This window comes from Notolepis coatsorum (assembly GCF_963971535.1).
Source record: "Notolepis coatsorum genome assembly, chromosome: 4".
NCBI classification, from domain to species: Eukaryota; Metazoa; Chordata; class Actinopteri; order Aulopiformes; family Paralepididae; genus Notolepis; species Notolepis coatsorum.
This window is the reverse complement of record NC_140168.1, coordinates 63,548,962-63,562,515: the sequence shown is the minus strand read 5'-3', so window position 1 is coordinate 63,562,515 and position 13,554 is coordinate 63,548,962. Positions and strand designations below refer to the sequence as shown.

Here is a 13,554-nt window from a genome sequence, read left to right as displayed (position 1 = left end):
GTCCTGCTTCCTGTTTTTGAAATTTGAAATGTGAAAATAATAGGTTATGAAAATAATAGGTTGCAATAGGTGGCATTCTTCTCATGGTTTAGGGTAGAGAGAGCAGAGCGGCCTCTTCATGCTTCTCAACCACACAGAGATAAGGGAGGAGTCAAAAGATGAATTGTCCAGTTCCAGTTCCAGTAAATAATTTTTTTTAAAGCAGTGCTGCAGATGACAGTTTTCATCAACGCCCTGGTTCACTCATACACACACAAACACACACACACACACACACACACACACACACACACACACACACACACACACACACACACACACACACACACACACACACACACACACACACACACACACACACACACACACACACACACACACACACACGCTGGTGCCACTTCTCGTGGGCGTTGAGTCCGATCCTTGAGCCGCCACAGTTGGCGCAAGGGAAGCCAGATACCTGGGGGATGCCAGCCGCCCGCTGGTGTCGTTGCGTGCGCCTCTCAGATCTTCGGTCTTGGTTCGTTTGGTGTATTTGGGAAACTGCAGTGGCACAAGTGACTTGCCAGGCTGATCTGTCGAGTGCCAGAGTTTCAAGCTGCGTGATGTTTGCACACTTTAGGAGGTCCCTGGTGTAGTCCTTAAAGCGTCTCTTTTGGCCTCCAGCAGCCCGCTTTGCTCCTCTCAGTTGGCCATAGAGGACTTGGCGGGGCAGGCGGTGGTCAGGCATACGTATGGTGTGCCCTATCCAACGAAGATGTTTTTAGACCACAGCTGCGGCCATACAGATTGAGTTGGTGTTGTTGAGGATGTCTGTGTGCGGGACTCGATCTTCCCAGGTCAGGCCGAGGATCCTTTGGAGGCAACGGATGTGGAAAGCGGCCAGGTTGGTGATGTGCCGGCGGTATGGGGTCCAGGATTCTGCTCCATAGAGCAGAGTGGAGAGACATACTGCGTTGTAAACGGCAACCTTGGTGCTGATCTTCAGGTTTCGGTTTTCAAAAACCCTGCTGCGTAGGCGTCCAAAGGATGATGCCGCTTTATTGATACGTGTGTGTATCTCCGCGTCAAGGGAGCAGCATGTGAACAGAGTGGAGCCGAGGTAGGTGAAATGATCCACTGTTTTGAGTGGAACACCGTTTATGTGAAAACTGGGAGGTGTAGAGGTTCGGGAAGTGAGTTGGGACATGACTTCGGTTTTTTGTATGTTGACCTGGAGACCGAAGGATTGGTACAGGCTGGATATGGTGTCGAGAGCATGCTGCATAGACTCTGGACTGTGAGCTAAGATGGCACAGTCATCAGCGTACTGTAGCTCACATACTTGGCAGGATTTTGTCTTTGTGTGTGCCTGGAGCCGGCGGATGTTGAAGAGACTACCATCAAGGCGGTATTCCACATGGACACCGTCTTCATGTCCCAGGGCTCGGCGGAAGAGGCAGGTGACGGCAGAGAGGAGGAGATTAAAGAGCACCGGAGCCAAGACACAGCCCTGCTTCACCCCAACATTAACCTTAAAGGATTCTGACTGGAGTTCACCCGTCTGGACTCTGGCTTGCATCCCGTCATGCAGCTGCTGAAGGATGGAGAGAAACTTGGGTGGTTTCCAGAGCAGCTCACGGCTGATGGTGTCGAAGGCTTTGCTTATGTCTATGAAGGCTATGTAAAGATCCTTGCAATGCTCTCTGCTCTTCTCTAGCAGCTGCCTCAGGACAAAGACCATGTCGGTGGTGGATCTGGTCTTCCGAAAGCCACATTGAGTTTCCGGAAGCGCAGCTTCAGAGATGTTTTCCACCAGCCTGTTCAGCATGATCTTCACCAGCACTTTCCCTGCACACACACACACACGCACGCACGCACGCACACACACACACACACACACACACACACACACACACACACACACACACACACACACACACACACACACACACACACACACACACACACACACACACACACACACACACACACACACACACACACACACACACACACACACACACACACACACACACACACACACACACACACACACACACACACACACACACACACACACACACACACACACACACACACACACACACACACACACACACACACACACACACACACACACACACACACACACACACACACACACACACACACACACACACACACACTATACCCTATCTCTCTCTCACACACAGCCACACTATGCTCTATCTCTCTCACACACAAATGTCGGTCGCAAATGTTCAGAGCTCCTGTCATAAATCCCCACCCCTCCCTCTGTCTTTCTCTCTCTCATGACACACACACACACACACACACACACACACACACACACACACACACACACACACACACACACACACACACACACACACACACACACACACACACACACACACACACACACACACACACACACACACACAACCGCACACACATACATGTAGACCCCAAACGTGCATAGGGGTGATTTATAATCTCCTCTCAAATAATATTGGATATCCATTGGATTGTGGCAAAGGATAATAATAATAATAATAATAATAATAATAATAATAATAATAATAATAATAATAATAATAATAATAATAATAATAATAATAATAATAATAATAATAATAATAATAATAATAATAATAATAATTTGATTGATTGAAAATTTTATTAACAGATTGCAGAATTATTTCGGGGGGGGGGGAGAGAGTTCCAGAGGGTAGGGGACGCCACGTTGAAGGCTCTGTCCCCGAAAGTCCGTAACCTGGTGCAAGGGATGGAGAAGAGACCTAGATCAGAGGATCGTAGGTTCCGGGATGGAGTGTGCTGGTGGAGGAGATCAGACAGGTATCGGGGCTTCGGGGGGCGAGGGCATGGAGGGACTTGTAGGTGAGGAGCAGGAGTTTGAAGGTGATGCGGAACTTGACTGGGAGCCAGTGGAGGTGGATGAGGGTGGGGGTGATGTGCTGCCAGGGCTTGGTGTGAGTGAGAACCCTGGAAAATATAAAGGCCTCCAGCTGCTCCTTCATCTGCTGACAGACTTCCTGTGGAGAAACAAAAATAATCCCAGTAATTTTCTGCTGCAAACGGGGGTAGGACAAACATGTACAGAAGGTTATACTACATTAGAAGGATTTAACAAAGTTAAGCCTTAATTGTGAGTGAGGACAAGAGAGTAAACTGATTGTACCATGTACCAAAGCGAGGACAACGACGAGGACTGCGCCGATGGAGAAGTTCATGGCTGCTGGTTGATGAGACACCTAAGGAGACAATTATTCGGTTGTTTCATATGATCTGAGGACCCAGGTAAAAATTAAGTATGCTTTAATATACTTAACTCATTCTGCGCCATGGGTCGGGGCGCCAGAGGGCGCTATTATGCCAGCACTGTAAGTCAATGGGGTGCTTTGTTCACTTGCGAGTGCTTAAAATATATCTTATATGGGTCTAATACACCCGTCGATTGTCAGTGAGTTGCTTCCAGTCAACATGTACAAAAACGGATTGTTTTTTCATCCGTACATTTCCGTTTTATACCGTTTTGAATATAGTTTTGGTGATTCTTAGTAATCCCAGGAAAAGACGCGATAATAGCCCTTTAGTGGAATACACTAAACACGTTGTAATTTTTCGCCTGATTATCTAATCATCCTGAAATCAACGCTAGATTATCGCTATTATCCTTTCTCATGCAAGAATGAAAAGGGCCTTGTAGGCTCCCCCCTCCTGCACCCAACAGCACACAGCCACACATACACACACACAGACAGCCGCGATCGGGGCAGAAAGAAATATCAGATCAACGCAAGATTTTATACCTGGTATCTGATGTAATGCAAAAGAAATAATCCAATTATCTGATCGCCATTCCAAATACTGCTTGTGGAGGCCCGTCCCACATTACCAAGCGTTACACACTGACGGGCGGGTGGGGTTACTGTTCCATGCCACCGTTGTAAAGGCCTCGCCTGAGTATTTAAACCCCGCCCGCACGGCTCGGATCGTCCCAGAAAAGAAACTACACCATTTCTAATGGAGTGCAATACCAGCTGGAAGGCGGCGGTATTTGCCCTTTTGCGAGCTCAGACCCATTCCCAATGACAACATCAGGCTGGATGGATGAAAATGAATGGATATCGCTAATAAAATAAATAACGATTAAAACCCGACTATCATCGGGTCTGAATAGTCATAAGTGCATTTAAAGTACATTAGTACTTTTTGTACAAAATGTTAGTATAAAAAAAATTTCATTCAATGTGTTTCAATGTACTATTACACTTTATGGATTACCTTAAATTAATGCAGTTAATGTACTTTAAAAATGTTTTTACTACAACATATATATATATATATATATATATATATATATATATATATATATATTTGTTTAATGTAATATTTTAAGTGTATTAAATGTTGATACCAGGGAGTGTACTACACATGAGTTTTTTCAAAAGTATCTGCTTTTTAAAATAATTTAATAATTATAGTACAGGTGTATTGGAATATACTATTAATAAGGTATGCATTTGTTTTTATATATGCTTTTAGGAAGTGTATTTTAGTCTAATAGAAAAGTATTAAAAAATATATACCACAAATAAGTATACTAATATCGATTGCAACTTAAATAGTATTTTCACAAATGTACACAATATAAAGCCATCATTGTTGGTGAATATAAAACATTTCCCATTAATACTCCAGTATTATTTATGTATCAGTTGACTGTTGCTGTTAATGTTAATAATATACATAAAAAGTGTATTTAAATATAAGTAGGTATACTGGAGTATATTATTAATAAATCGAATTTATGGATTACCTTAAAGATTTGTTTTTAGTATACTTTAAAAAAGTGTATTTTAAATAGTCAAACAGAAAAGTATAATAAAATATACTACAAAGTATATACTAATATCCATTACAACGTAAATTGTATTTTAAACTCTTCACAAATGTACGCATACTGTATCATTGTTGACAATGTTCCCATTAATAATCCAGTATTATATATCAGTTTATATATATACAAGTAATATGCCACCTATTCATACCGTATACGTAGTACACCAGATAACATGAAAATATGTCAGCAAAGTATTTGAAACACTAGGAAGATTTTTTTTTAATTAAATAAACCCTTGGAGGTTCTTATATACTGTAGCCCTGCACAGTCCTGTCACTGTCCCAATCTTACATGTACAACCTATCATTCTGCCTCTTTATTTAAAGAAAAGCTAGTATTGGAGAAGTTGGAAGGAGGGAGCTTTCTAAAAAGATTAGATTATGTGCAGTGATGTAATTTGAAGACTCTGAACCCTTGTGTTAATTACAGCTCAATGAAATAGCGATTGTATACCTTTTCCTACATGCTGATATAGGCCTACAGTATGAAGTTGGCTACTCATTTTGTTGCTAAACCCGTATACATGTTTGTTGAGCAATGGATAGATTGAGCTCCCAAGACCCTTTGTTTACTAGGTGTCATTAACATTAACTAATAACTTCCTGAATGTGAATTGCCTACTATTTTGATTCAAGATTTAAGAGCCACACTTATATACTCACAAATTACATAAAATCAGAGAGCCGCAATTAAAAGTCTGTCGTTTTGTTTGCCCACAAACTGGAAATGACACAGAAAAATGGGCACAAAACCAACCAACCACACACTGATTGAGCAAAGCAGAGTTTTCAGGCTGCCAGTATACGTGTAAAAGGTCGATCTCTCTTAATCTTGTTTGCTCAGCATGGCATGTTATTGTCGACGTCATCACATTAGGATTAAATGACGACCGTGTTTTAAAAAAGAAAATCAAAGGTTGTGATATAAGACGCCTACTGCATTTGAGTAATCAGCAGTGATAGGCAGGAGTGGAACTGTTGGACTTTGGTACAGATCGCCCAGGTGGCATGCTGAACAGCAAGGGTCAGTCACCTGTCACATCTGCAATGTGTTGCAACTCAGCCTCCTTGTCCAATGAGATTGAGACAGTGACAGGACTGCGCAGAGAGTATAAGAAGCTCCAACATTTTCAAGGAAGTCACCATTCGGTCTACATTGTCCTGCAGTACAAGTGAGTCTCTCTCTCTTTTCATATTTTTTGAATTCTTTCTAGTGTTTCAAATGCTTTGTTGATATATTGTCATGTTCTCTGATATAATACGTATGGTAGGAATAGGTGGCATATTATTTGTAAGTCAACCGATACATAATACTGGATTATGGGAACATCATCAACAAGGATATGTGTACATTTGTGAAGGGTCTAAAATACAATTTATGTTGTAATGGATATTAGTATACTTTGTATTGTACTTTTCTGTTAGACTAGTTAAAATACACGTTTTTTTTTAAAGTATACTAAAAACAAACGTCTAAGGTAATCCATAAATTCTACTTATTAACAATATATTCCAATACACTTGTAGTACTTATATTTAAATGTATTAAAGCATTATTTTGAACAGTCTACTTGTAGTACACTCTCTGATATCAACATTTAATACACTTAAAATAAATACATTAAAATACAATTTAAGTTGTAATGGATATTAGTATACTTATTTGTAATATATTTTATTATACCTTTCTGTTAGACTAGTAGTAAAATGCACTTTTAAGTATATTATTTTAAGTATATTAACAGCAACAGCAACAGCTTTTTTGTGTAATTATTTGATGTATACAGTGGTATACAAAATTGATTGAAGCATACTTTAAAAAATGACTAAGAAACTACTACTTGTAGTACACTCTCTGGTGTTAATGTTTAATATAAGATAAGATACGATAAGTTATTCCTTTATTGATCCCCTTGGGGAATTCCGGGCATCATAGCGGCATGGGGGAGGGGTGAGGAGAGGTACAGCTGAGCAGGGTAATAGTAGAAAGACATAAATATAGGCAAACATTTTATCTGAATATAAAAATGAGGAAAAAATAGACTTAGAATGAATACAATGTATTAACTTAAGTTGTATTGCATATTAGTATACTTTCAAGTGAACTTAAACACTACTTAACTAACACTACTTGACTAACAGAACTTGTAAATCGCTTTGGATAAAAGCGTAAGCTAAATGACTAATGTAAATGTAATTGAAACACAAATTTAATAAACTTTTTTGTACTAACATTTTGTACAAAAAGTACTAATGTACTTACAATGCACATTGATGCATAGTTTTTAAACCCACATTTTTACCTGGGTCCTTAGATCATATGAAACAACCGAATAATTGTCTCCTTAGGTGTCTCATCAACCAGCAGCCATGAAGTTCTCCATCGTTGCAGTCCTCGTCGTTGTCCTTGCTTTGGCACATGGTACAATCAGTTTACTCTCTTGTCCTCACTCACAATCAAAAGAACACGCCAACACTTTGGGAAATTAGCTTATTGTCTTCTCCAGAGAGAGACAATAAGATAGATACCAGTTTCCTCTCTGTGCGTTCAGTAGAAAGCTATGTGCCTGCACGTTAGCCTAGCTTAGCAGGCATTGTCCATACTAACACCTCTCCGGAAGGCTACCGGCCATGTCCACTAACATGCAGCCAGATAGCTTTCTACTGAACGCACAGAGAGGAAACTAGTATCTATCTTTTTGTCTCTCTCTGGAGAAGACGGTAAGCAAATTTCCCCAAATGTTGTCATGTTCCTTTAACTTCAAATGTTGTGTAACCTTTTGTAAATGTTTGTCCTACTACCCCCCATTTGTAGTGGAAAAGGACTTTTGGAATTTTGTCACATCACATGTTTGTCTCTCCACAGGAAGCCTATCAGCAGAGGTTAATATTGAGCAGCTGAGGGAGCAGGTGGATGCGATCAGAGGCAAAATCGTGTTGGCCACCACTGACCTGGCTGAGAAGATCAAGGCCCTCGACCTGGCAAACCAGGCCCAGTAAGTCATGTCTTACATGTCTTACTCCATGTAGGGCTGTCTTACCCAACACCAAGTCAGGTGACATTACAATAGAGCTATGTCATAGCCAACACGGAGTGAGATGACATTACAAATCAAATCAAATGTATTTGTAAGGCCCGACAACACACGTTAATGTCCCCATGGACCGGACATGTCTTCTTTAAAAGTCAAGAAGAAACATCACAATAAATCAAGAACAAACAAAACCAAAAAACACACCATGAAATCCAAAATAAATAAATGCAACACTTCCAGACATACCCCAGCAAAGGTAAGGGAAAGCTCACTAAAAACCTAGCAATAGGAAAAAATCACCACAGGCAATGTAGAGGAGAGAAACCTTAGAAGGGCCGTTCAAGGGGGGATCCCCCTTCTTGGATGTCGGTGATATAGTGTTGCTATGGATGATCATAATAAGGTGGAGAATAAAACAGGCGAAATAGTTGGTATGTATAAACATATACACGTCACGTGTAATAAAACACAAACATGTACATGCAATAGTAACTGGGGTACATAAGATTTTTTTTTAAAGATTTAAATAGAATAGAGCTAAGAACAATAACAACTAAAGAGAAAGCATAGGGAGATGAGCGCTAGTGTGAAAATAGGATAAAGGCTAAATGTCAAGGCTTGGAGCTCAAAATATCAGTCATATTCTGTTCGGATCCATTTGAAGTATGTCATATAGCCAACATGGAGTGAGAGGACATTACAATGGAGCTATGTCATAGCCAGGGGTGTAAAGTACTTGAGTAATTGTACTTCGTTACAATACTTAAGTACAGTTTTTGGGGATTTGTACTTTACTCTAGTATTATTAGGTTTGTATACTTGTACTTTTACTCAATTACATTTCAGAGAAAAAAAAACGTACTTTTTACTCCTTACATTTAAAATGCAGACCTACAAAGTACAAAGTACAAATCTCGCAGGTCCAACCATTTTAATTAGTATATTTGTTTCTCTGGCCGAACTAACGTTAACGTTATTAATCCTACGGCCGCACTTTATTTAAAAACAGCCAATCAAATCCCCATCAATGGAAAATTAACCCGCCCATACCCATGCTGATTGGTCCTTGTGCAAGACTAGAAAGCGGGGATCTTTGATTAAACACCTGCTATCAGAAGAATAGACAGTCAGAGTGACAAGCTACAGAAGATGGCCACAAGCGATAGTATGAGTGATGAAGAGGACGAAACTGAACATTTCATTTCCCCCGGAATAAAAAAAAGTTTTTACTTTTACTTTTTAGTACATTTAAAAGTAGAAACGTTTTTTTTACTTTTACTCAAGTGTGTTTTTAGCCAGATACTCTTGACTTTTACTTGAGTACAATTTTGAGACGGTACCCATACTTTCACTTAAGTATCATTTCTGGGTATTTTTTTACACCCCATGGAGTGAGAGGACATTACAGTAGAGCTATGTCATAGCCAACATGGAGTGAGAGGACATTACAGTAGCTCTCTGCTCCTCAGTAGCTAAAGTAGCTCTCAGCCAATCAGCTATTACTGATGATGATAATGAGTTGCTCTCTAACATTCAGGGGAAGAGATTCTCAAACTTCTCAAACATTACAGGGACGTAAATGTAATTACATTAGACTGGGAACTAGGGATGTTCGATATTGGCTTTTTTTACCGATATCCGATATACCGATATTGTCCAACTCTTAATTTCCGATACCGATAACAACCGATACCGATATATGCAGGGTTCCCCCCCCAAAAAACACAACATTATCCATACTTTTCACAATAAATAAAATAAGAATTTGTTCTTACTTGCTTGCCTGGGTAAATAAAGGTTAAATAAATGTAAACAATAATTTTTTTTGAAAACCGATACCGATCATTTCCGACATTACATTTACATTTACATTTTAATGCCAATATCGGTAGGCCGATAACATCGGACATCCCTACTGGGAACCCTTGTCAAGAAATACTTGTTACTGTTATTTAGCAGCACCGAATGCAAGACACTCAATTCGAGGTGGGGAGATGAATGGTAAATGAAGGATATTGTCAGAATTAGGGCCATCCCTTGGGGCGCTCAAGTAGCACACCACGTACTGCACTGTATCGCAACACGGCCGTCCCGGGTTCGACTCCCGGACCCGGCGACCCCTGCCGAATGTCTTCCCCCCATCTATCTCCCATTCTTCCTCTCTCTCTACTGGTCTGCCCAGTAGTAGTAAAAAAAAAAAAAAAAAAAAAAAAAAAAAAGCAATAAAAATCTACCAAAAACAGTATTAAAAAAAAAAAAAAAAAAAAATAATGAATTAGGGCCGCCCCGACTTAGTTGATCGGTTAGGTCTTAGTTGACCAAGACTGTGTTAGTCAATTAGTACATTTTATGTTTTTTTCTTTTTTTATGCTGAATGTGTCATTTCCTGAAAAACTATCAACTATAAGTACATCTCTGATGAGCACTAGATTTCCGGGTGCGTGTGATTGCATGTGAGAACCTCAAACTTTCGATTAAATCAACTAATAGATTAGTCAACACTTCTTATGCAGACAGCCCTAATCATGAATATTGTCTTTGTGTTAAATTGTTCTTGAGTGTACAGGTGTGTCAAACTAAATGTCCCCCAAGAGGACAATAAAGAATCTATCTTATTGAGCTAATAAGTAATTAGTGAATGAAATACTGAAATGTTACCCTTTTGGACATAACACTTGTGAAGTATCGTTATCATCGTTAATGATGTCATTAGCAAGAAAAAGTATATATTGTTGCTCCATGGTCCAGTTCACAGCAGTATAGTCCGGATACACCACACCATACAACACCATTGATTGCCCACTTGCAAGGGAAGGAAGTGATATACACTGTGTACAACAGTGAATAACACATCAAACAACACTCACAAGTTAACAACATGGAAACATTGGTATCCCTATTATCAGTGCAGTCTATCTGCCATGCACATGGAGAGGCCCACGCAGAACATAGAGCATAGCATACACAACAGTATGGGAGATTCGTTTTTTATTAGATGCCAAGCACCACAACCACCTGGCCGGCAACAGGGACGGACTGGGATTAGAAAATGGCCCCCAGACTTTTTGACCCAGACTGGCCCACCACAACCGGCCCGGATACTCCCCCTCCCCTTCGACGCACATACAAACACACCAGCCCTAATTCCACCACCATATAGATAGATACTTTATTGCCATTTCAACACATGGTTGATTGGGATTTGTCTCGGTGCAATGCACATTTCATCATAAAACAGTGGAAAAAACATACAGTATAAAAACATACAATACAAAAACAAGGCTGTCAAGGTTACGCGTTCTTTTAACGGCACTATTTTTTTTTAAATGCATGATTAAAATATATATATTTTTTTTTACTAGACTTCACTCAGGTGTATTATTGATACTCTCATTGATACTATGTTTGTTTCTGACTAAAAGTGTGTGTGTGTGTGTGTGTGTGAGAGAGAGAGAGAGAGAGAGAGAGAGAGAGAGAGAGAGAGAGAGAGAGAGAGAGAGAGAGAGAGAGAGAGAGAGAGAGAGAGAGAGAGAGAGGGGGAGGGGTGAGAGATGAGGAAGGAGCAAGAGAGAAAGAGAGCTGGGAGAGTGTGTGTGTGAGAGAGGGGGGGGGGGGGTGAGTCCTCAGCCCTTGTGTGGGTGAATGTAACAAGTTCCTAACGTTTTCTTTCCCCTATTATTTCATGCATAAATAAATGCATTCATTGTTTTAAATTATTATTTTCTTTTAAGTTATTTTGTGCATCACTCTGTTTTGAATTTGATGCGTGTTAAATGGCTGCATAAAGCAAGCATTTGTTGACTCTCATGTTGATAAGAGTATTAAAACTTGAAAAAGATCTGTTTAAGGTATAGATTTAGAACAGATAAAAAAATATGTGATTAATTTGCGATTAATCGCGAGTTAACTATGGACAATCATGCGATTAATCAGATTAAATATTTTAATCGATTGACAGCCTTTACAAGAATATGTATATCTTATAAGGCCACAGCTGTGAGGATGCTATGATAGATTCAGGCAACTATATTGTGCACTGCAGTCAGTGCTTCATGATGAAGGTTTATATCTGAACACTATAGGCTGTATAATGTATTTCAACAGGAAATAAGTCAGATGATGCCGTTGTCAATTAGATCACTTTAATCTTGAAACTCGAAGGACTTACTCCTCTGGGTTACTCTCCTTGGTATTGCTATGTCTATGAATAATAATTACAAACACCAGGTACTGTACACATTTGTACTTCTTCTTCTAAAGTGTTGTTAAACAAAACATTTATTGAATTACGGTAACTAGGGGTACTTCTCGCAACGTTGCTTTGCTCAAGTCCACCTGTTCACGCTATCGCTCAGACTGCCGGGATGTGTTTGAGAGCGTGCTGGTGCAGAATCAAAGTGGGCTGATGACCCGCCATCACTCCCAATCGCTCTAACTTTTTTTTTTGTATAAATGGGCCCATTCGACCGGCCCACAGAGTGACCCAGCCCACCGGGGAATCTCACTAACTCACTTAAAGATGAATTCACTCACTCACACAGTCAGCCGCGCTTTCCCTAGTGGTGGCTCACGTGTAATGCACTCTGTGTAAGCTTCACACCTATGAGACAATAATTTGTGTGTCATTGTCTTCGGAGGAATAGTACTCATGTCACTATTCACTGTGTCCTCTCTCCTCTTCCACACAGGACCCAGCTGGAGCCACTGACCGCTGAGATCAAGACCATGGCCACCAACCTTCAGGCTCAGCTCCAGCCCTTGGCCGAGAACATGCAGGCCCAGGTCCAGCCAATGGTTACCAACTTGCAGACTGAGATGCAGGATCTCTTCCGCAAGGTCACGGACCAGATCAAGGCTGACAACGTACAGGTTCAGCTTGAGGATATCTTCCGCAAGCTCACGGACCAGCTCACGGCTATTGGTAACTAAAGATACTGAGCAAGCCGTTCGTTCCAAAGGGTCAAGTGTCAAATCCGTCATCCCAGAGCACAATAAAAACCTGGAACTGAGTTCATTCCTCTCGTCTCTTTATTTATTTATAAACATTTATTATGCGTGTTTGTTTGTGTTTGTGCATGTGTGTGAGTGTGTTTTGTGTCTGTGCACATACAAAAGGTTATACCATATGGTTCAACAGGTTCTATTTTGTCATGTATTTTAAAGGTAGAATCTGTAATGTCACCAAACAGCGACCTCTAGGCAAAAGAGCCCCTCATGGCACTACGCTTTGTTCAGCTTTGTCTGCCTCAGGGCAGCTCTGGCTGCAATTGTAGCTTACCACCACCGGTATGACTGTGTATATGAACGAATAATGGACTCTGTAAGCGCTCTGGGGTCACTGGGGTGTCATGAAGAGCGCTATATAAATCCAATCCATTATTATTATTATTATTATTATTATTATTATTATTATTATTATTATTATTATTATTATTATTATAATAATAATAATTATTATTATTATTATTATTATTATTATTATTATTATTATTATTATTATTATTATTATTATTATTATTATTATTATTATTATTATTATTATTATTATTATTATTATTATTATTATTATTATTATTATTATTATTATTATTATTATTATTATTATTATTAT

General features: G+C 39.7%; 1 protein-coding gene across 1 annotated transcript; it reads left to right on the top strand.

Annotated features, from left to right (window-relative positions):
- The first annotated feature begins 6,068 nt into the window (after positions 1-6,068).
- Positions 6,069-12,913, top strand: LOC311227850 (uncharacterized protein). The gene is made up of 4 exons (XM_084313691.1): positions 6,069-6,080; positions 7,258-7,330; positions 7,775-7,904; positions 12,632-12,913. The coding sequence occupies exons 2-4, from the start codon at positions 7,279-7,281 to the stop codon at positions 12,870-12,872; spliced, it is 423 nt and encodes a 140-aa protein (XP_084169817.1). The 5' UTR covers positions 6,069-6,080; positions 7,258-7,278; the 3' UTR covers positions 12,873-12,913.
- Positions 12,914-13,554: the final 641 nt, after the last annotated feature.